The sequence below is a fragment of the Ciconia boyciana genome, chromosome 4 (assembly GCF_034638445.1).
Source record: "Ciconia boyciana chromosome 4, ASM3463844v1, whole genome shotgun sequence".
Taxonomy (NCBI): Eukaryota; Metazoa; Chordata; class Aves; order Ciconiiformes; family Ciconiidae; genus Ciconia; species Ciconia boyciana.
The window spans coordinates 46,899,453-46,924,243 of NC_132937.1; the positions used below are offsets into that span (position 1 = coordinate 46,899,453).

General features: G+C 36.8%; 1 protein-coding gene across 9 annotated transcripts in view; it reads left to right on the top strand.

Moving 5' to 3' along the window:
• Positions 1–24,791, top strand: part of SMARCA2 (SWI/SNF related BAF chromatin remodeling complex subunit ATPase 2) — a 119,271-nt gene that overhangs the window by 49,396 nt on the left and 45,084 nt on the right. For all 9 annotated transcript variants that reach the window (XM_072858982.1, XM_072858980.1, XM_072858984.1 and 6 more), the window contains 14 exons: positions 124–184; positions 1,759–1,859; positions 2,153–2,300; positions 5,428–5,591; positions 7,401–7,467; positions 8,029–8,139; positions 9,665–9,907; positions 10,203–10,316; positions 12,428–12,535; positions 14,975–15,061; positions 15,979–16,025; positions 17,445–17,611; positions 20,558–20,721; positions 23,295–23,522. In XM_072858982.1, coding sequence (XP_072715083.1) covers positions 124–184; positions 1,759–1,859; positions 2,153–2,300; positions 5,428–5,591; positions 7,401–7,467; positions 8,029–8,139; positions 9,665–9,907; positions 10,203–10,316; positions 12,428–12,535; positions 14,975–15,061; positions 15,979–16,025; positions 17,445–17,611; positions 20,558–20,721; positions 23,295–23,522 — 1,810 coding nt within the window. The remainder of the gene's footprint in view (positions 1–123; positions 185–1,758; positions 1,860–2,152; positions 2,301–5,427; positions 5,592–7,400; positions 7,468–8,028; positions 8,140–9,664; positions 9,908–10,202; positions 10,317–12,427; positions 12,536–14,974; positions 15,062–15,978; positions 16,026–17,444; positions 17,612–20,557; positions 20,722–23,294; positions 23,523–24,791) is intronic.

A 24,791-nucleotide genomic window follows, 5' to 3' on the forward strand; every position in this document is an offset into this window, starting at 1 on the left:
TTCTTTTTTACCTATTCTATTCTTCTTTTAATTTATTATGTGTAAGCTGAGTAGGAAATGTATTGAACCTAATCCCTCTTCTTGTTGTCTGTAATTCATAATCTTTCTGTTGTCTTCGTACAGCTATGAAGTTGCTCCCAGGTCAGACAGTGAAGATGAAAGTGGCTCTGAATATGAGGAGGAGGTATGTCTCTTTAAAAAAAATACTGTGACAAGTAATACAGTAAAAAACAAGTACTTATTCCAAGTGATATTTTCCTCTTTTTCATAAGGAAGGAAGGGAAAGCGATAGCAGATGTGTAGGTGTTTTAAGAATAACACAAACAGGAAAAGTAACTGGTTTTGTAATTCTTTTCAGTTCATAGCAGTTGCCCTTTATATATGCTGTAAATACCTAACTGATAACCAGGGTTAGGAAAAGTAAATATTTTACTCTGATTATTAATAATTGTGAACCAGAGAATAAGTAAGCAGGTTCCTATTTTAAAATATATGTCAGAAAAGGCTGTATTGTGGCTTTGTGCTGAATGAAGTTAACATCTTTAATGTTTATGCATTGGAGGTTTTATTCGCAATTCTGAATAACTCAGTTGTTATATATTATGTTTATTAAAAAGTTAGGTTCAGACTGTTCAGGGTAGGCTTATTTGATTCAGTGCTTTAATGGTGATTTAAATACTATTATTACAAAAATTCTAGAAAGGATCTTGAAATTAACACACACAAAGATCCCAGCCCTGCAGGGTCATAATATTAGATATTATGAATAATCAATAACGATTAATTATTGATAAATAATTATATATTAATTATTTATTGATTATAAAAAGCAAAATGCATACCATTTTTCAGACAAGTACTTTCTAAAGGAGAGGAAAACTGAGGATTAGAGAAGGACCATGCTCAATCAACAGGCTAGTAGCAGAACTAGGTATAGAATTCAGATCTCCTAAGTCTATCAGTCTTTACAATACTAGACCAAATGACCCCTGAAACTGACTGGACCATATGATGTTAAGGTACATGCCTTTGTAGGACTAATGGCTGCTACTGTAATTCTACAAGACTCTCAGTATTAAGAGAAGGGGAGGGCCTGATACCTGTCAGATTCTAGGAGGAATGTTAAAAGACATATGCCCACATTTTTATCACAGACTCTTTAGCAGCAGTGTTGTTTGGAGCTGGGGAAATCATTCTTAGGAGAATACACTTGCAGAACTTCTTTTGCAGAGCAGTGTTTTGTTCAGCTTCAGTAGTGAGATGTTAAGTTTTTGGTTATCTGTTGCAACTGTAGCCAGAAGACAAATTAAGTTATTTTAAAAAGAGTAAAAATGTGGTCTGTTTTTAAAAAGTTAAGAAACTAGAAGCCTAAACCAGCAGTTCTTGGTAGTTTTTTAAACTTTATTAGATTATCACACATCTGGAATATGATATAAACATATACATGGTATTGGAATCCTCTCCATGAACATGGTAGACAGAGTAAGGCTTTTAAAAGTAAGATCATTAAAGGGGAAAATACTTTTTATTTCAAAGTATCATGACTTCCTGTTGGTTAATGTATGGCAAAAATTATTTTCTTCTTATACTGCAGTGCAGTTCTGTTTTAGAATAGGTGTAAGTTGAACTTTGTGGTTCAAGTTTCTGTCATAAAGCATTGACTAATGAAAGCTACCAATATGTGAATGCCAATTGAAAGTATGACTTGGGAAGATGATGTACTTCCCACCATCCCTGTTCTTTTTCTGCATTCTGTAGGATGATGAAGAAGAATCAAGCAGATTAGAAGCAGATGAGAAGATACTCCTGGATCCTAACAGTGAGGAAGTTTCTGAGAAAGATGCAAAGCAAATCATTGAGTGAGTGTTCTTTAAGTGCTGTTTTTTGTTGTGATTTCTTACAGTGATGTTTCCCAAGAGTAGCTTGCTCTAGATCATAGTGAGTTGTGGTAGCTTCTCTGGCATGAACATCTACAGGAGAAGGAACATGAACATTTGGTATTAATGGTGTACTGTTTATAAAGTAGCTTGCACCCTTTGGTGTACTTGCCACAGTTGGGGATTTGCACTGTTTCTTTAGTGCATATGTGAGCTGTGGTCAAAAAACCTGTTTGTTTGTGGGAATTCACTTTAATTCTTTTTCTGCTTTCCAGGACAGCCAAACAAGATGTGGATGATGAATATAGCATGCAATATAGTGCTAGAGGGTCTCAGTCCTACTACACTGTTGCTCATGCAATCACAGAAAGGGTGGAAAAGCAGTCTTCTCTTCTTATTAATGGCACACTAAAACATTATCAGGTGAGAAATCATTAAAACATTAAAATAATTAAAACTTGGAACTCTGCTCGACATTTCAATGTGGTATTTCAAGTGTCAAACTGAAAATTTGTTAAGAAATACAAGATCTCTAGTAGGTTAGAATTTGGGAATTATATGGACAAAGCTATGACAGTTACCTATCACAGATAATGTTTCATACATACTGCTTGAGTAATAATATCAACTTTCTGCATACATCTGTAACTTTTTCATTGCAGACCAATAATATTTTGGTTTTGCTATCCTTCTCATTGGCCTGGAATTTCAATTCTGCTTAGTGTTTTCATTTGTGCTGTGTTAACAATATTTTTCTTCTTCCAATATTTAAAAGTTTAGGATTTTATTTTTTAATTAAGATCCTAATATTTCAGTGCAGTGATAGATAAAATTTGGAAACAAGAAAAATATTTTACTATGGAGGTTGATGTCTAATACTCTTTAAAGACATTCAGTGGATTTAGTAACTAGGAACTTCTGTATTCTGCCATAAGCTAGATTAATTTATGATTGAAAATGTCCTTGGTACATGTTTTCAACACTTCTGCTATTGTACAGCTTTCTAGGAAATTCCAAGAACCTGCATCTTTTCTGCGGTCAGAACATTATTTCTACATCCACATAAAATAAAGAATAATAGTTACTCACCAAGATGTCATAAAGATGTATATCTATTTATACTTGCAGAGAAACAGGAAGAAGACTGTTTCCTAAGTGTGCAAAGCATTATGATTACAGCCCCTGCTGCTTATGCTCCTCAGCACTGCCATCTATTACAGTAGCTTGTTTAAATAATTTAAAATTCAGGAGTTAAGCTGACTTTTCTCTTCAAAGCATTTTAGTATTTTTATATTGGGCTTCTCACTGTGGCACATGGTGGGAAAACAAGAGACAATGAACAAAAGCTGAAACGAGGGTTCAGACTTGGGTGTACAGAAGAGGACAGAGCCGCTGTGCAGCAGTGGCTCAGAGGTGCTTTACCTAGGAGGTTTTCAATTGCTGACCACTTAAAGCATTGAGCAACCTGGCCCCAAGGCTGGACCTGCTTTGGGCAGGGGATTGGCCTAGAGACTGCCTGAGGTCTGTTCCAAACTGAATAAACCCGTGACCTTACTTGTTCATAGCAAAACTCCATCAGAATTTGAATTCTGTTGTGAATCCTTAGCACTTCTAGGTGTCTCACTGTGAGCCCGCGACAAAAAGAGGAACACATCCTTCAGGGACTGATTTTGAACATGATAGGTTGAATAACTTTTCTGGCATTGCTGAGGAATGCTGTGACTAAGACAAGACAGAATCCAACCATACAGAGAAATATGCCACTTTCTCAGCTATGGTGCCCTCTTTATTTTTGCTGCTTCATTGTCAATATGTTGTCCAGCTTGTGCACCCAGTGAAGCAGGGAGCTAACAGATGAAGTCAGCAGCCTTCTTTGCTGCATAATCCTGATTCTTTGTCTGGGAAGGTTTACCTGATGTACTAAGTGAATAGTAGATAACAGTACTAATTTGATGGCCCTAAAGTGCTCATGGATGGGAAATTAAAATTTTGATAATTCCTTTACTTCCTGAATTGTAATTATTTATGGAACATGGAAGTATTCTTAAATTACGCAGATCTGTGTTTTGCAATACAATTTCCCTGTGTGGCATGAAGCAAAATAATTCAGTTTGTGGAGTTACACGGACACTCACAGGGATTGCCAATTAGAGCAGGTCCTTTAGCTGCTCAGTGTGATATCTAGCAATCGAATAAGTAGATTTGTTCTCTATGGCGTCTGTTCTATACAGTAATTGCACCAGAGGTAAGAGGCACACTTGTCTTAAGGAGCTTTATGTCAGGAGCCTTGAGGCTTGGCTTTGCTTCTAGCAAGAATGTTCTGAAGGGGACTGTTCTGCGACTCTCCCCTTCACTTGCTGTATTTCCCCATCCTCTAGATTTTACATGCTTTTTTCTTATCAACTTTTTTTCTGCTTTTCCATGTTTCCTACTGTCAAGTTTGGTCAGATTGTCTCTTCCTTCATATTGGTATATGTCAGTGGAGAAAGTTCAATGATGTAGAAAAGACAGTTTTCCTATTCTCAATTCTGAAGCTACTTTGTAAGTGGGACATACGGTTGCAGAACAAATTCTGATCAACTCTTGGTGGCCTGAGTATTTAATACCTAAATATAAATCAGTCAGCAGGTACATAAAGACAGTAAATTGGCAACATTATTTTGGATACTCTCTCGCAGGGACAACAGAAGGTTACTTTAAGCATGTAGTGTTTCCTCTCTGAACTTTCTCGGGCCTCTTAATTTACTTTTCTCTTCATGCATGAGACATATCAAAAGTCTGGATCTTAGAAGCAAAAACTTACTTTGCACTTGCATGAGTAATGTGATACACACATATGCGGAAGCCTGTGTGACAAGGGAATAATCTGACTCAGTGCTTTCTAGCAGTACTCCTTAGGGTGTGAAACTCCGTTATGTAGCTACAGCACTCTGGCTTCCTTCCAGCTCTGGGATTTGATACACAAGGCATAATTGGACAAAGGAGGCTTACTCTGACATGTGGAGGTATGGACAGCAGATGCTAAATGGACATGTGCTACAAGAGCTTTAGACAATGCATGAGAGTGATGCAGTTGGCAAGTGTTAGGCTTACATGTTTTGCGCAGACTTGATGGGTTTGGTTTTGAAAGATTTTAATTGACACAGGCAAATGGCATGAAATATACACAGAAAGTTTAACATTTGACAGTGTTGAAATTGAAGAACAAACGCTTGTAATGTTAAGTATTTATCAACCTTATGTGTGAGTGCCCATGTTGCTTTGTGTGCAATACAAAAAAACCTCCATGTATGACATCTGACTTCATATTATGGGCTCTGCTAAACAGGACCGATGATCTCCATGTGGCTGTTACCAGAAATTTGTCTTGTTTTGGTTTTTTTTTGTGGAGGGAGGGTGTTAAAATAGCCAGGGATCCCCGTGCATATAGTATTATTAAAGGAAATCCAATGTCTAAGTAGGCAGGGACATCAGAACCTTGATTCTGTAGTACAGGTGTTAATTATTTGTGTGGGTTTTAAATAACTGAAACTATTATTCTTCATTTCAGCTCCAGGGACTGGAATGGATGGTTTCACTCTATAATAACAATCTGAATGGAATTTTAGCTGATGAAATGGGACTAGGGAAGACAATACAGACTATTGCACTCATCACTTACCTGATGGAGCACAAAAGACTCAATGGCCCCTATCTCATCATTGTTCCCCTTTCGTAAGTAAAGGATCTCTTTCTGCTCTTACCATTCTAAGCATTGCAGATTGGTTTATTCGGAACACACGCTTGTTTTTCATGTAATGACAAGGTGAGGTGCACAGTGGTATTACACTGAGCATGTTTACAAAAAATGTTTACACAGAAAACATTCAGTGTTTTCTTTGATCATTTGTTCCCAGCTAATTTTCTGACATTGGAAGGGTGACCAGAAGGCTGATAAAGCACTTGATTCCATTAGTTTCACTGTCCAGTCTTTTGGCAGAGTAGTGAATTTACTGTAATTCACTCTTAAGCCACAAGAGGGGGATGGTATTTCTTCCATATTACATGCCTGCAGTTCCCCATTCAAGCTTTAACTGCTATTAGAAATCTGTTGCTTAATTCTTTAAACAACTGATGTGCCATCTAATACCAAGTAATCATGCCTTAATTCAGTTAGATGATCTTTTAAGAACTGTAAAATAGCCCTGGATGTAGCCTTGATGAGTAATATTCACACTTCGGTCAGGTGTCCAGATTATGATTGTTTATTGTGCTGCCCTTTTTGCTTTTCCTTAGCTTTCCAAGATGCTACTTGTTTTATACATTTCCTTTAATGCATTTTCCTTTCTCAAAAGGGTGAGGTGTGGGTTTTAGTGATTTGAAGTGCTGTGTTTTAAATAAAAACTGCCAGGCATTGTAAAACTGATGTAGGATACTAAGGAGTTATTTGCTTATTTTTGTGTGTAAGTAGCTTGATTGATGTGCAGAAGTTCCCTGGCCTTTGCATTAGATAATTTGTCCACTAATTGTGCTGAGCGTGCAAATGTGTTGTAGGATTGGGATAAATTCTATTTGTGGCCATCTCTTTTGATCTCTTTTGAGGTATCCTGTCTTCTGGCTGTGCTGCAGTAGTAACTGGTTGACTAACACAAATACCATAGCTGTGCCTAAGTGTATGAATACAAATGATGAGCTGTAGTGTGAAAAGAAATGGCTGGGAGACGATCTGTAAAGTAAAACAAAGTTAAAAATGAAGGGAGAGTGTTATTAATGTCAGATTTCAGACAGGCACAGTAAAAAAATCAGATTTCTTTTAAGTAATTATTTTTCTTATGTTTCTAAAAGATACAAGCTGAAATGTCTTTCTCGTATGCATTTTAAAAGCCACCTTTCCCTGCCTTTTCCTAAAGCTAGTACTGCTGCCATCACAGGTCCACTAAGGAGAAAAAAAAAAAAGGAAGCAACCAAAAAATCTCAAGGTTATTTTTTGCTGCTGTATCATGATAGCAACTAGCTTAGCCATAAAAACCTGTTTGTTGTGATCAAACAGCAGAAACACAGTGCAAAAATGGACCTGCATTGTGGCACTGGGTGGCGCTATGAGTCTTTCTACTCGAGTAGAACACAGATTAATTCTATTGTGAACTTCGTGAGGCTATATTTGAAAAGTTGTAATGTCAGTTTTTGGATGATAAACAGTATAAAAGAACTTACAAATCTATTTTTTGGTCAGGGTTATCTTTCTTGTCCTTAATATGCTCCAAAATACAAAGGTGTGTGTAAAATACTACTCTGAATTGGTTTCAGAGAGGCCCCTGAATGTGAGCTGAAAGAGGGTTTCACACTTTTTTCTGTTTACTCCCCTCTCAGAGATGCTTGTATTTTATTGCAGTATATAAAGTGCATTTTTGCAAATATACTGTTAATTATGGGGGTTGCTTACATGGAATGTGTTGAAAAGTTGACAACCACTTGGAAACATTTATAAAGTTTGACCTGCAAATGATGAAATATATTACTTTTCCTTTATAATCTCTATGATAGGACTCTATCCAATTGGACATACGAATTTGACAAATGGGCTCCTTCTGTGGTGAAGATATCTTACAAGGTTTGATTTGCTTTTTATGTGATTATAGAGTTGAAGGGATGAGAATAGTGCCAGTTTTTCCTCTGCCCCTGCATGCATTTCTAATCTGTTTGCTCATGAAGTTTTGTCATATACATCAGGTACTAAGCAGTGAGAGTTAATTATACTAAGAAGACTGTAATAAACTGTAATTACTTTCACATAGTGAAATGCAGAATAAAATTGTTAATTATCACATTGCAAGGCTTCTGATGAGAGTAATACAAATGGTAACTGCTTCACATTTTATACATAGCTGAATACTGTGCTGGTTGGCTACTGTAGTAGTGGTATGGCCAAGCAATTTGTAAGGAGACTAGACCGCTAACTGCATGTTTCCAGTGCCCCATAAACAGAGCTTTACAGTCTAGCAACCATTTAGGGAAAGCACTCTAAAGAAGTCTGTAATGCATTGATATATTGTTTGCAGTACTTTAGGACTGCAAGTTCATGTGGTTGCTCTGTGCCTGCTAATTCATAAAAATGATATATTTTCTTCATCAGAAGAAAGAGTAACTGCTCACTTCTCTCTCTCTCTTTTAGGGTACACCTGCAATGCGCCGCTCACTCGTTCCTCAGCTTCGAAGTGGAAAATTTAATGTTCTTTTAACTACTTATGAGTACATAATAAAGGACAAACATATCCTTGCTAAGGTAGTAATGCCTGTCATCTCTTAACAGCAAGACCTTCAAGACACCTTCAAATGGTGCACAGCACAAAACACATTTTTGTTTTATAGGGAAGTTCTCAGTTGTTGTTCTGTCCTTCAACAGAAGTTAAATCTTTCATTTACTTTTCTATTCCTCTGCTTATGATTGGACTTCTCAGTCACAGCTCTTCTCCCTGTAAACACCAGGATTTTCCTGAATGTGGCCAGGAGACTAATTCCTTTGTGCAGTTCTGTCAGTACTGTATACCTGCTGGTCCTTGGAAAAACATGACTTTTTTCCTCTCTGCTTAATGGCATTTAACCTACTCTGCAGTCCTGACTTTAATTTTTTTCCATTGTTTCTGACCTGATGCTCACTCTTATGAAAGCCTTTCCAGCTATGTGGTCACTTTTCCCCAAATGACTAAATAGTTACCTGTATCATGAATTAGGTATCCAGACTTTTTACGACACATGGCCCAGTTCTTAAAGGCCCACTGACTGTCAACATGTATACCTCAAATGTAATGAATTAATTTGAAAGCTACTGTACTGTAAGACTATTTCATGTATACACAAAGCAGACTAAGGAGATATTTTGCCATACAGAGAAACCATGTGGTCCTATTGTCCCTTTGTTGTTCATTTTCACTTTATTTCATTCTGTTACATACTGCATATCTAGATTATTCATTTTTCCTTGCTGATACAAAGGCAGTGTATTTTCTTAGCATAATTCTGAACACTTAAGAACAGTTTGAGACTGCAGAGTTTTCCTTCCCCTCTAGTTTTTGCCCACACTTGCTAAAAGATAGGAAGGACAGCACTATGCCATTCAACCTGCCCTGGAAAATGGAATTAGTTAGCACCTATGAAAGTACAAACCGAGGCCTTCCTAGTCATATGGTCAGTGTGGCACATGTGTTGACTGCCCATGTTGTCGTTCCGGTGGTTACAGAGAGCTTGAGCAACTTTCAACATCTGCTGTGACTGCATTTAAGTTTTCACATTAAGGAATAGAAACTTTATTTGAAGATACAGTAACTGAGATGAGATGATCGTAATTATGCTGCTTCGTTCTTGAGTAAAAACATAGGATTAGCTGAAACAAAACAAAGTTCAGGGTTGCTGTTGTTTGTGAGCATAGTTATTTTGTCTGAAAATGCTTTTGTCTCCTGTCAAGGTTCTTGTTGCAGACAGGTTTATTTGGAGTTTATGTGGTCTCTTTCTTCCCGTGGGAACTATATTCTGGCCTTGAAGAGGCAATCACCCTAATCTCTTTCCCAGAAACAGGAGGAATCCGCTGTTTGCTGTTGCAGTTCAAGTCAGGATTCAGCATCAGATTCAGCATACTTAGTGTTTGTTTATATTTTTGCTGCTTGTAAGGATAATGTTTGATTTGGCTTTTCTCATAAATGAGAATGACTTATGTCTCAGGCTTGAAATATTTTTGTTCTACACGTGTTGGGAGGAGTTTAACTAAGTCTGACCTGCTCTAACTTTGCCAACTTTTCTTCTTTTTCTTGCAGATTCGATGGAAATACATGATAGTAGATGAAGGCCATCGAATGAAGAACCATCACTGCAAGCTGACTCAGGTCTTGAATACTCACTATGTGGCCCCTAGGCGAATACTGCTGACTGGGACTCCATTGCAGAACAAATTGCCTGAACTTTGGGCTCTTCTCAATTTCCTCCTCCCAACCATTTTCAAGAGCTGCAGCACCTTTGAACAGTGGTTCAACGCTCCATTTGCCATGACTGGAGAAAGGGTACTGTGGCAGTTTTTTTTAAAACATCAGAAAAAAAACACTTTGATGAAAACAGAAAGGAGCTTATACAGAAGGATTAGTGTTTGAACTCTCCCTGGTACTTAGGGATTTAATGTAACTAAGAGCCACCTTTTTTATAATGCCAGAAAATTTTAATATCAGTGTCTTTTTTGACTCAGCATCAGTTTGGTTGTAACATGCAAGTAATTATTGCACATACTTAACCTTTCATATGAGAGAATACATTACTTAATATACTGAGTTGCCTTGTAGTGACTTTTATAAACTTCTGTAGGTGGACTTAAATGAGGAAGAAACTATTCTGATCATTCGTCGTCTCCATAAAGTGCTCCGACCCTTCTTGCTGAGAAGATTGAAGAAAGAGGTTGAGTCTCAACTGCCAGAAAAGGTTTGCAATGAGAGGAGTTGTGGAAGGGGTTTAATACTTTTTTAAAGCATTATGTAATGTTCCTTTTCCAGATTTATTTTACAGAAGAGGACTTCTGTAGCAGCTGTTATTGCTGCAGTTTATTTGTTTATAACTCTGCAAAGAAAGTTGGCCACTGAGGAAGCCTGAATGCCTAAAGTTTCTGCATTCTCAAGATTCCTCACCAGTCTTACAGCTTTAATTCTGTTTGTAGTCATCCATATAAGACATGCAACTTATTTCCATAATATCTGGTTTCAAATTGTGAGTGAGTCAGCCATACACTGAGGATTAAATTCTGTCCTGTCTCATCCTCCCTGCACTAGGTAGAATCTTTGCTCCCTTAGCTAGTTCACTGAAATTCCTAAAGGACTACTGGACTTGATAAAGCAGGCAGAATTTGTTCCTGCGTTAATATTCCAGGAGTTGTGTGAAGTGTCTTGTTGAAATTGCACAAATTTATTTTAACTTGTGGCTTTTTAATTCAGAACATAAAATTCTCTTCTGATTTGAAATATCATTGTTTTTATCTCTGGGCAACTCATCTTGCCCCATCCTGTCCTCTGCAGTCCTGCATCACTTTTGCCATTCACCCTTCCCAGAATAACAACAGCAGCTAAATAAAAAAGTAAATTTGAAGGTGTGTTAGGGAAAATTTGGTGCTAATGTCAACTGGATTAAAACCATACCAAAATTAATTTTTTCGAAGTTGTGTTATGAGCTGACTAACACTGTCTGAATGAATGAAGAGCTCTGTACAGATGCTTAGTGACAGTACTTAAAGGAAAGGCTTTTTTAAAATTTCTTTCTCATCTTTATAATGTTGTGAACATTACTAATGTTGTGACTTTCTGTTCCTTCAAATGTCAGATTCTCAGTATCCTCAGAAGCATTTATTTGAGAATGAAACATACTTACATTTAAAAATATTACTGAAATCTTTATTCAAATTTCTGCCAGTTAGAGCCACAGTATTTGGTAAATCCATTAATAACAATTGGAGGAGGATTTAGAAGTTGCATACACACTGGTACTCAGAGGACCATGTTTCTTTTTGTTTCCATTACTTTGTTTACGAAAAAAGTGGTTAGTCCAACCATGAGGACTGAACTTACCGACTGAAGCCTATTAATCAGTTTCATTTGATCTTATAAATCTTGGTAAAGAAGCCATTGAAGAAATAATCACTTCTCTTTAATGAGTTTATCCTCCTGTCTTTCTGAGAAGAAAATAACCTGATAATTTTTATTCCATTTATTTATTAAACGTTAGGAAACTTACACTTCTTCTTTTAGTCACCACTTGAAAGATTTCTAGCCAGTAGTATGCCTTTATTATGTGACTGGTTTTGGTTTACATAACTTATCAAAAACATAGTGACTGTAATCTGGAAATTGGGTAATAAAAAAAAAAAAGGGTTAAATTGAGGTATGAAGTCTTTGTATTACTGGATTTAAAGACAGTGCGCAAAAACTGCTGTAATAAATATAGTTTTACAAAGCTGAACAAGAAGTTGAACTGAATGTGGGGATCATACAGTACATGATTAATTCCCTGTGTTTTTAGTTGATGTTGAGAAAATGGCATATTTCTATGCCAACCTAGGTAAGCGTAATGCTAATTAGACACTATGAGGGATGCTTATTTGCTAGGTATACAATGATGATATTTATACAATGCTTTGCTTGATATTTTTATAATGTTTTACAGACATAATAAAGTCCACAGGTTATTAAATGTAAAATGTTTTTTTTTAATTACATGTTAAACATAAAGTAAAACAAAATTAATTCTTAGTTATTTTTTGAAATTGTTAAAATTACAGAATGAGAAAAAAATATGTTTGGCAATTCTGCAGTTACATTCTTAGGATCCAGCTGTCTCAGGAGTTGTGACTCCGATAATCTTTTGAGATAATCATTGCTGTGCTTGGTGTTGGATTGCTGCTCACTGAAATCATATGTGGTGTTAGGGTATGGGTAAAAGATTAGTAGATTTTTAGTTTGTGTTTTAGGATGACAACCTGCAGTTAGATCCTACTAAGGTTATTATGTCAGTGTGTTTATGGTTGTTGTTTTTTTTTTTTACACTAGGTGGAATATGTGATCAAATGTGATATGTCAGCTCTTCAGAAGATCCTGTACCGTCACATGCAAGCCAAGGGAATCCTTCTCACAGATGGTTCTGAAAAAGACAAGAAGGTACAAAGAAAGACTAAAACATGTAGGAAACAATGTATTCCGATTAAACATGTTAACAATATGATTTCTGTTTTATAAAATTAGTATGTAGGCTCTTACTGCAGGTATCTGTCATGGGAAAAGAAATCTCTATCAGACATGCTTTTGTTTTACAAGATTGCAGTTCATGCTGTCTATTCACAAGGAAAAGAAACTATTTGTATTCACTGTAGTTACAATGCCTTCCTGCAAACAGGCAATGTTTGAAAAAAACCAGCATTTCCCTTGGCTGTGTTTAATCCAATAATGTGCCTGAATAATTGTGGTTGTGGCAATGCTGGCTACAGAAGGTTATTAATCTTGTCTTTCAGAGCTATTCATTAAGTCTAAGTCTTATTTCAGCCAGCTAGGGCTGTATGCTTGTATTCATACTTCTAAGGTATGTTAATGACAAAGTTCCTTAAGAGAAGAGTAGGATTCAAAGTCACATAGTTGGATTTAGACTACGTATTAGTAAATGTTGATTATGCCATCATGGGACTTGATCCAGTTAATATAGAGTAATCAAGTTGCCATTCATCAGCTTATTTATGTATACACTTTTCACATTATAATAAATGTGAAATATCTTGAATAGACACTGCAGAACAGCTGGTGTGTAACAGTTTGTGTTTGCACCCTGTTATGTGTCTGTTACTGATGCAGTGCGATCACATACTGTCTTTCCACCATCCTTTTGCTGGTTTGCACTGGTACAATGGGTGACTTTTTTTATTCAGTATCTTATTTTACCCTCCTTGTTTCATGCAGTCAGATTGTTTTGTTTGCTGGTGCTTATTAAAATTCCAGACAAAGCTGGTTCTTATTGTTGGATATTGATACTCATCTTCATAGTTTGAGCACTTTGTAAACATTAATTTATGTTCCTCTGTTGTATTTTTAATGTAATTTTGTAGTTTGATGTCTTTACTTTTGTCCTACAATTTTCATTTTGTATCACAGTCTTCTACTTCCTTCCCTTTCTGGTCTGTTTCCTCTTTTTCACCAGCTCAGAATCTTCTGTCGATTTTCCCCTACTTGCTTCTCCACCCAGCTTTTTGCTTAACCCATTCAAATTGCCTTTGATGTCTTCTGAACACCTCCCTCTCCTTCCCCTCTCCCCAAGGGTCTGAAGTTTTTCCTTTCTTGCTACCCTCTCGTAATGAATTTTTTTCTTTAACTGCATCAGGCTCTCTTATCCATACTACCTGTTACCAGCAGAGGGAGGTGGTTGTTCAGAACACTTGGCTTCAGTGATCAGACAACTACTGTGTTAGGAAAAAATCCTGTCTTTCTGCAGCTGTGGCCTGGAACCAGCTCAGACTAGAGAGAATTCATTAAGCTGGAAAGCTCTAGCAAATGACTCTTAAAAGAAATACGAACTGCATTTTGGAGGAAATTTGAGAGGATTTTGAAAAGAACAAACCCAACTTTTCGATGTGTGGAGTAACCCCCTTCAAATGTAAAATATCTGCTCTAGGTGGAAATTACGATTTCACTGTACTTTCCAGGAAAGAGTAGAATGTTACTAGTATATAATATGATCCAATAGTATACTTTTCCCTAGTTTTACTATTGGAAATTGCTAAATTGTTTTGGCTGAGATTTTTAAAATAAATCTGAATTAGTCATACAGTAAGCTTGGAATATTGCAGCCACCCTGATTACATTTTCATAAAATTACAACAAAGCAAAGTGGCATCTGAAAGCCACGAATGTTTGGCAATGTTACTATGATATGATGTTCTCAAACTTGTATCCACCAGTTGCAATTAGGTTTTAATCATACAGTTTAGTCCAGCACAACCGACTATTGTGTGAAGTCTGTCCTCATGCTGAAAAAAATTCACTGTAGAGTAGGTTTTGAGAATATACTTTGTTAAATATTAAGATAACTCATGAGATTTGGTTATCTCTAGCTTTTTAGCTGCCTGTGGCCATGTGTTTTACTTGGCCTGGAAAGAGAAACCCATATATCCAATTAACAGACAAGAGGAGATACTGTAGAATTGGAAAGCATCCGGCTAGAATCGTTTCCTGTTAGAAGGTTCAGACCAGATAGAATTTGTATTGTTTCATAATAAACACTGTAAATAAACAGTATGCAGGACAGTAAATGCTCTGCTTCCCACTGTGAATACTGCAGGTAGGTACATAATGCACTTCATGGATTACTTCCAGGTCTTCCTTTTGTGTTATGGAGCATCCTTGTGATAGATGAATTTATACAGCTAGACAACTGCACAGTAGCTTCTGGGTTTTCGTTGGGTTTTGGTTGGGTTTTTTTTTTATTAGTGATGTGGTGTTCAGGTTTGGGGTAGAAATGTTTTTATGCCTGCATTTTAAAATATCTTTCAAAAGCTTCATTAATAAGCTAAGAAATTAGATGCATCATTTGATTTGCATTGTTTGTACCCATAGGGAAAAGGTGGAGCAAAAACTCTTATGAACACTATCATGCAATTGAGAAAGATATGCAATCACCCGTACATGTTTCAACACATTGAGGTAAGACTGACAGGTTTGATTTTGAGAGTTGTTTTTATTCAGATGGCTAGCATAAGAGAAAACTGCTCTTGAAGTTTATGTGTGTGGGAGAGGACATCTCTGTCCACATCATTTGTGCTGACAAGGACACATTTGAAAAACATGATAATTATGGTCCCTTATTTTTAGAAACAAATGGACCAACTGCCAGCTTTTTATAGGTAATCTGAAGTTTTAAAGCATTTCATCTTGTGGAGACACTGTCTTTAAAAAATGAAGTGGTTTTTTTTTAATTTAAGACGTTCCAGAGCAAGTTAATCTCTACTTAGACTTAATTTATGATGTAGAGACACTAGTTCAAAATGCTGTGTGTAGGATCTTTATAACTATCAGGCTGCTAATCTTTTACAATAGCAACCAAAATTGTCCTATTCTATCCACCTTGTTTTTTCGGCAAAAAGGTACTATCTATATAGCATCTCTCATTAGGACCCAAAGTACATAAATATAAGGTAAAAGATAGAAAGTGTCATAAATATCTGGAATGTAGCTATATTTGTGAATGAATAATTAAGTACCTACTGTGATGTATTACCATTGTAGTTTTCACTCTTTGTTCTCTTGTATGCTAATTAATTAGAGTAATTTGCAAATGGATCTTCCAGTAACTAGTATAAATTAATTAGGTTCTACTGTATTTGTAATCTGGTAAAATGTATGCTGACAGAAGTTACTTCTGCAAACCATGAATTTCAAATAATAGTAGTACAGGAAAACATTAAGCAGAGCGCTGTTGCTACAAGGTGGATTCCAAGAGTATGAACGTAGTGCAACTCAAACCTCAATACTCATATATTTAATTTAATTGATGTAAGAATGCATAATTTTGGGTTACTGTGTAGTTTGTAATAATCTGTTTATGGCTTATACCTCCGCAGGAGTCCTTCGCTGAACATTTAGGCTACTCAAATGGTGTCATCAACGGGTAACTCTTTCAGTTTTTCCTCCTGTTCATAACGTTGTATCAGAACTAATGTATCACATTCTTTCTCTAGAAGGTGCATACTAACAAACTTGAGCAGTTTATAGAAAGGCAGAGGAGGCACAGGGCACATAGCAGTACTAGAAGTGTTACAGGAGCTTTTTATGACTCTCCATCCCTTTCAGGAGGACAGTCAGAGAAGATTGTAAACTGATGTCTTCCTTTCCCCTTATTTTGAAGTAGCTTAGATACCATCTGAAATTCATTGGAATGACTCTTCAGGGATATCAGTTGGGATTTTCTTCTCCTTCTCGTTACTTTTGCATTCAGCTTTTCCCTCTTTACCATCTTTTTTCCAAATTAAAGTAGCATTTCTTCCATTATTTGAAATGAAATAGATTTAAATTTTTTTCTTGGCACTTCTTTGTGCAACTCTCTAGAAATGGATGCTTTCTAAAGGAAAGGTGTGTATCTTCCACCTGACCCCCTTCCTGTTCAGGTGTTAATGAGATTTTTTCTTTTTTCCTTAATTAGTGTACCAGACTATTTGTCTCCTTAACCAGTATACCAGACTACTTATCTCCTAAACAGTTTAATCTTTTGCTGATTACGTAGGTACGCATATCAGAAGGCCATGTATCTTGTGGACTTAAGTATACCATTGCTAATGATAAATCGTATTTTGAGAGTACAGACTCAAGGTTAGAAAAAGTTATATGAAATTTGTTTTTGTAAAGCATATCACTGTGATGCTGATTTAGACATCCTGTTTACTTTTACTCATTTTCTCAGTTATGACTTGAATTTCAGTGCTGAGAGTCTGTTTTGCAATTCATGGCATAGAAGACAGGAGAGCAGCTAATCAAAGCAACTAAACATTGTTCAGGACTACTAAGGTTATATGGCTAAAGAGTATATCCTCTGTCAGACTCCTCCCATTATCTCTGTATATTAGTTCAGTTTGGAATGTTTCACTTTTATGTGCCTAGTAGTTGAGTGGAAAGAGAATTGTTTCTAACATGTGCCTGATGAATACAACTTACAGCTGCAATAAATGCCAGTTGAAAGCAAAACTAGCAGGTGAATGTCTTAACTGATAAAATGTTTATCTAGCTGAGAAATAATGTTTGTTTCGATAAATAATGAAACAGAATTGAGTTTCATAAAGGAAGGTATTCTGTGTGGTTGAAAGTCCACACAGTTTTTATAATTGAAGAAAAATCCTTTCCAAACATGAATTCACATGGGTGTGTATTTTTTTATTTTAATCAACGTAAACAATTTTAAAGAGAGAAAAGTGTTATTAGTCTTGTTTCTCTTAAGTAAATTAATCTCTCTGTTATAGTCTGACATAATAATGACAAAAAACTTTTCTAAATGCAGGCTCATTCTGGCATTTACTGTGCTTTTTCTCTTCAACAGAGCTGAACTTTATCGGGCCTCAGGGAAGTTTGAGCTACTCGATCGTATTCTACCAAAGTTACGAGCTACTAACCATCGTGTGCTTCTTTTCTGTCAAATGACGTCACTCATGACCATTATGGAAGACTACTTTGCCTTTCGAAATTTCCTTTACCTGCGTCTCGATGGTAAGTTAAATGGAAAAAAAAAAAAAAAATGTTAGGAAGTAGTTTGGGCATGGGAGACCTAGGTTCTCTTCCTAGTGTCTTCCTAGCACACCAGTGCTGTGATGTGACTATACAAGACCGTAAACGGGTTCAAAAAAATATTTGACAAATCCATGAAGGAAGAGTCTGCAAGGGTATTTATCATGAAATAATGGCAGTAGACCCTTAAGCTGCAGCTTACTAGAATTTTCCCTGTTCTTACAGACAAGATATTGAGCAAGATGTAGTTTTGCCTCTCTTGGTAGAATTGATCTTAAGCAATTCTCTGTCTCCCTGGCTCTTTGACTATTTTCTTTTATCTGTTTAAGCTGCAAACCATTAGGTCAAGGGATTGTTTTGATGAACACTCAGGTCTGTTCCTGGATTGCAGATTATGTAGAGATTTGATGTTTAGGGGCTGATCTCGTTTTCAAACAAGATTTAAAATCTAGGGTCCTAATCAGTTGTCACTATCCAAGTTGCGTGAAAGTATTCTCATGATGAGAGATGATAATGCCAGTGTTTTGCCTAGATTCCAGTGGCATTAATTAATTTGTACCTGTTTAAAGTTTAACTAGTGTTCTCCACAGGATAGCTGAATTTCAGTGACAGGTAAAGTAGTACCTGTAGTTTTCTTCCTGAATTTCACAGGAAGGTCAGTAGCCTCAATTACTTTATGTGTAGATATGTTTTACTACCTTTGAATGAAAAGATGGTTTAGAAACATAGTGGAGTAATATTGAAAGGAAAATAACTAAAAATAGCATATCCCATCTGAGGCTGAAGCCTGTTTGAAAGCAGTTTCCATTTTGGCCTTCTTCGGTGTTGATGATCTCTGCCTCATACTGATCTTCTTAAATATTGATTATTTTTACTTAATGTTTTATCTCACACATTGTAGTATTACCTAGGGCCAGCAGCATTTGTCAGAATACTGTTTTAATAGAAAAGCAATGATTTAAGAAAAATACACAGAACAGCATGAATAAAGTAAGAGTTTAAGGTCCTCTTGAATATTCTTTTTACAGCATTTTAAGTTGACTCTTTGCTTCATGCTTTATTTGGAAGAAAAAGTAATGCTGAGAAGTATTCTTGTCCTTTACAAATATTAATGAACGTAAACTTGAAACACTGTTGTCCTCAAATGTAAAATGGGGCAATGAAACTGAGACATAAATGAGCTGTCTCACTGTGCCACAGGATGTGTTTGTCAAAACTGGCTGAAGAACATAGTACCATGCCAACAAAACCCTCCTTGCACCTCTGGCCTCTGGTTATTCAAGGAAGTTGAATTATATTACGTTTAAAATGTTTTAAATTACCTTACACTGTGTATTTTAAAATGAATTATTTTTGATGCTGGAATGTCTGTGGCAATATGCAGTATGGTAAATACAGCTCCTTGTTGTCTTTAAGGTTTTGCAGGTAATTCATTAAGTTAGTGAGATGAACCCTTTTTTCTTCTTTTCTGGTTTTGTGATGACAGATACCTTCCATGCTGGAATGTAAAATATATGTAGATTTCATCCAGCTGTCTTCCCACATAGAGTGTTTTCTACCCAAGTCATGTGCTTCTTAAGGGAATGGGTTTCTGTCAGCCAGCAGTTTGGTTGTGTGATTGTACTGGGTCTGGCTGGAATGAAGTTAACTTTCCTCCTAGCAGCCCATATAGTGCTGTGCTTTGCATTTGTGGCTGGGCAGGGTTGATAACACACCGATGATAACACTCCAGTGTTTTGGCTATTGCTGAGCAGCGCTTGCACAGTGTCAAGGCTTTCTCTCCAAACCACCCCTCCACCCCCAAGGCCAGTAGGCTGAGACTGAGCTGGGACCCAGCCGGGACAGCTGACCCAAACCGACCAAAGGGACGTCCTCAGCAATAAAAGCTGAGGGAAAGGAAGAGGATGCAGGGACATTCCTCACTACAGCATTTGCTTTCCCAAGCAATCATTACGGGTGCTGAGGCCCTGCTTTCCAGGAAGAGGCTGGACATCTGCCTGCTGATGGGAAGTAGTAAATAAATTCCTCTTTTTGCTTTGCTTGCATGCACAGCTTTTGCTTTTATTAAACTGCATTTATCTCAGCTCAGGAGCTTTTCCATCTTATTTTCTACCCCTGTACTGGGGGCGGGGGGGTGTCATCTGGCAGCCAGCTGGGGTCAACCCACCACAGTAACAAAAAAACTTCATCTTCTGTACGTGTATCGATACCTGAACAAAAATAGAAGACTTTATTTTGCTTTCAGTTACAGACAGAAGTGTAGAAAAGATAAGGCAAGCAGTGGACCAGGCTAAGGTGATCCGTACACACTGTTGTCAAAGTACATGAAATTCATCCAGTTGCCAGAGTGCACAGGGCTTGGTTTTTACTTAGAACTTTGTCTGTTTTCACCATGATTGAATTCCTTGCCAGCTCTCCCTCAGCGATTGTACACCATCACCCTCAAGATAGGACATTTTAAGAATTTTCATCCTTTCGTATTACTTATGACTCTGAAGGCCAACAGTGATTTTTCATAAATCTCTGTATAAGTAACTTTTAAAAATATTTAGGTGCTGTTGTGGCCAGAAGGAATTAATCAAAACTGGAGCTCTCTTCTGTTTGTGTATAGTAACTTCAATTGAAATTTATGTGAGTCATAAAAAGGTGTAACAATGTTAGTCAACATTTTAAAGTCCACTTTTAAAATGTCAAAAGAAATACTTAAAAGAGGTATTTAGAAATCCGCATCTTAGATATGATAGGCAGCTGACCAAAACATTCATGGCCAGTGTTTATTCTGTATTATGGAAAATGTGGCAGAGATGGCAAAGAGCAAGTGAGCTAAAATTTCCCTTCCGCATGTACCTCTAGCAACTGACATTGTATTTATATTATTTCAATTCATATGTTTGTTACAGGGTTGTTGTTTTTTTTATTTCTTTTCAGGCACAACAAAATCAGAGGATCGAGCTGCTCTGCTGAAGAAGTTCAATGAACCTGGGTCACAATACTTTATCTTCTTGCTGAGTACAAGGGCTGGAGGCCTAGGCTTAAATCTCCAGGCTGCTGACACTGTTATAATCTTTGATAGTGACTGGAATCCTCACCAGGTTATTTTTATTTACTTATCTTCATGAAATGTGCAAAGAATTCATGATGCTTTTTTGGGTTGCTTCTTTAAATTGGGGATATAGCCTGGGGTGAAAGGAATAGATCCAGGTAAGTAATAAAATGCTCCTTTGAGAGGAATTAGTGAGGCAAACTGCTACAACCAGGAAATATTTTGGTTTGAATCAGTGAAGTAATTCTGTGTCTGTGTCACAATTTTATCTGAGTCTCAGGAAGTCCTCAGAGCTAGGGGCCTTATAGACCTGCTTCATTTGTGTAACTGTACTCATTCTTTTAACCCTTAGGACATTAATAAGTAACTCCCATTTTGAGTCTTTGGTAGGTAGGTTGCAATATTTTAGTAAAGGCTGTGCAGAGCGCTGCCTGTCTCAGGAAATTAGTGGCCATATGAGTGCAGCAGTCTTGGCCTGAGACACTGAACTTACACTGTTGGTGTGGGTGGGTAGAAGTGAGTACAGATCACAAGGAAAGGAGGGTATCAGACTGCTTTGGCTTATTTAAAAAAGCCAGAAAAGGTAACTGAAGTCTGGCTTTGTCACTTAGTGCCTTTTTATTTTTAAGAACGTAAGTTAGATATGTCTGGAAGTACATAGCTATATGTGTGTTTTCAGCTATTGTGCAAATATATGCAAATCACATCACAGTCAATGGTCACATGCAAAAGTAAGGGAAGTGAGACTAAAAAGAGTTTTATATAGAACTTTCAAGGCAGCACTCCCATAGATGTCACAGTGATCAATTTAAAGCAAGCCTTAAGAAATTCGGAGCAATTATATTTAGAGCTTTTAAAAGCAGCTCAGAAAGCACTTCATTCTTTGTCTTTTTGGTTGTCTTTAGGTCACTTTCACAGATAAGTTTAATGCAGACTACTGTATATTTCAACGGCTGGATAGCAATAAATCCTTGCAGTATAGTAAAAATTACAGAATATTTTCTGGAGTATTCAATGGGCAGATTGCTAAATTACAAAATCGTAGAATCATTTAGGTTGTAAAAGACCCTTAAGATCATCAAGTCCAACCATAAACCAAACACTGCCAAGTCCACCACTAAACCATGTCCCTAAGCACCACATCTACACGTCTTTTAAATACCTCCAGGGATGGTGACTCAACCACTTCCCTGGGCAGCCTGGTCCAGTGCTTGATAACCCTTTTGGTGAAGAAATGTTTCCTAATATCAAATCTAAACCTCCCCTGGTGCATCTTGAGGCCATTTCTTCTTGTCCTATCACTTGTTAGCTGGGAGAAGAGACCAGCCCCCACCTCGCTACAGCCTCCTTTCAGGTAGTTGTAGAAAGCGAGAAGGTCTCCCCTCAGCCTCCTTTTCAATGCATGCAGTTTCTCTTCTGCTGCAGGTGAGAGTGATTTGTTCATTTTAATGTGCGCTAAAAGAGTATAGCAGGGGAAGGGCGGCAGGTAGCACTTTAACAGCGTATTTCCAGAAATAAAACCTTCTGTTTCCTTGCTTTACCATTTTCCTGTGCTTCTGAGAATGACTATGTAAACAAATTCATATTGTAGCTTCATCTTCACTGTTAATGCAAACTTCAAATACACCTTTAGGTTGCAGCAGCTGCATCCTATCTAGTGCTTCGGAAGGGAAAGGTAGGAGGGAAGAGCTAACAACAGTAGCAAAAGCAAGGTGCTGGACTGAAATAGGCAAACTCATTGCCTGTTTTCTTTTTTTCTTCTACATTAACATTTTTTTCTCTACGTTCCCTACATTTTCTACATTTCTGTACATTCTGTGTTGTGAGGTAGCACAAAACAGTGATAGCATTTTGAGGTTAGGTACCCTTCATTATCTGACTTTGCTGAAGTAGAAACACATCATTTATAAGAGTTAATGGATTTCTCTTTTCCCCAAAGAAAATAGGTAAGATTTTGAATTAATAAAATAAATTATTTACCTTTGACCTGCAGTGTACTTTTTACTTCCACCATTTCTAAGTGCAATCACCTGACCAAAAAATAGTTATATTGATTCACAGTCTTGTATATATGAACCTTCAATCAGGAAGATCATATTTAAGCTGTTTTAACACAAATATTCCAAGTTAAAAGCTGATGCAACAGATCAAATAATTTTTAGTTAACATATTTAAGAATTAGCAATGGCCTTCAGTAGATAAGTTTATGTATGTATTTCTTCCTAGTAATTTTGTTGCTTTCTTTTCCTGCAGTCAAGAGATATTTTACTTTAGGGATCATTCTGGCTTGGAAGGCCATGAGCTTTGAATAGAAGGGAAAAAATAAATACATCAGCCCTTCTCAGTCACTGCACATGCTTTCAAGAAGTTTTTGGCTTACTGCATTTACACTGTACAGAGCATGTCCATGTTTTTCCTTTCAGTTTTCTCCCTACCAGAGTCTGACGAAGTTTTGGAAAAGAAAACAATGAGGAATGAACCATGTGAATTGTGGTGGACTGTCATTTGAGTACTTCCTTTTTATACCAAAAAGAATTCAGCATTATAATGTCCTTTAAGCAGAGGACGATTTCTGTAGCACACTTACAATATAAACCATTCTCTGTGTTCTTTGCCTAATAGGACTTGCAGGCCCAAGATAGAGCTCACCGAATTGGTCAGCAGAATGAAGTTCGAGTCCTGCGACTGTGCACTGTGAACAGTGTGGAAGAGAAGATACTTGCTGCTGCGAAGTATAAGCTGAATGTAGATCAAAAAGTTATTCAGGCTGGAATGTTTGATCAGAAATCTTCGAGCCATGAAAGGAGAGCCTTCCTACAGGCTATATTGGAGCATGAAGAAGAAAATGAGGTATGGTAGTTAGAAATAATCAGTAGGAGGATGTTTCAGGAAGTACTGAGTCATTTTTTTCATCAGTTACAAAGATTGTAATCTCCTTTGAAATTAGAAATGTCATCATATTCTTATCATCCAGTCAAAGAAACAACTTCAGTTTTCTCTCTTTTTTTTGGTCACAGTAATAGGTTATAAGGTAATGGTTATGATGTAATAGTTATGATTAAATCTTAGTGTAGAATTAGGCATTGTAACTCAAACCCATTCCGCCCTTTCATAATTTTGACAAAAAATTGTATTCAAATAAAAGATTTTTTTTGCAAAACAGATCATAAAACAGTTCCTAAATCCAGTTTATGTGTTAAACTAGGTAATCTGATTTTCAGACTTGCTGAGCAACTGGCACTACCTAGGTTCAATCATTAAAGACCCTGCTTACTGTGCTTCTTTTGGATCCTGGGAAATAGTTAAGATCTGCTTTGATGTGCTTTGAGCTTAGGGTAAGCCAGCAAAATAACTTTCTGGTGCTGTGTCCAACCTGGACTTCTGGTTACAACTTCCTCTTCAAGAAAGAATTTGCTGTTTAAAACCAGCTGTCAAGTCTTTCCTTAAAATAGAGGGAAGTGAGGCTATAGAATCACTGGCGGTATGTACCTGTCTTTTCATTGTGTTCTTCTCTGGAATTGTGGTCGTGGAATGGTGAGCCCCTTCTTTTGCTTGTCACTGCAGACTCTTATCTTAATGTGAACAAAATTCAGCATTTGGATGAAAGCTGCATTTGGGAGAGAGTGTGTAAATGTACAAATTATAGTGAAGACACACACAAAAGAATCCCATTCTGCAATGACTTTTTCCCACCTCGAAAATATCCTGTACTGGTTAAAGATGCAGAGGTTTCAAGTGTAATTTTGCCTCTGAGTATGCCTTGTACGTCTGAATATGGTGCACACTGAACAAAAAGATTCTATGGTCTGTGTTTTACAGGCATCCTTCATTATGTGATGTAAAGTTTCAAAGACCAAGGAGTTCACTTCTTCAATAATTAACCCTTTTGTGTAAACTCTTTGTCTTGTTGTGCATTTAGAAAAAGCTAGAACATCATTAAGGCAGAATTTTGTATTGTTGTTCTAGCATTTTTCATAAGAAATGAAAGAAGAGTGAAAAACAGTTTTATCAGTAATTGTCTTTTATTTAGAGTCTGAATGCAGAAATCGGATAAGGTATATGTACCATTTTTTATTAAGTAAAACTGTAGTTCTCAAGCAGCCAACACCATCTATATGA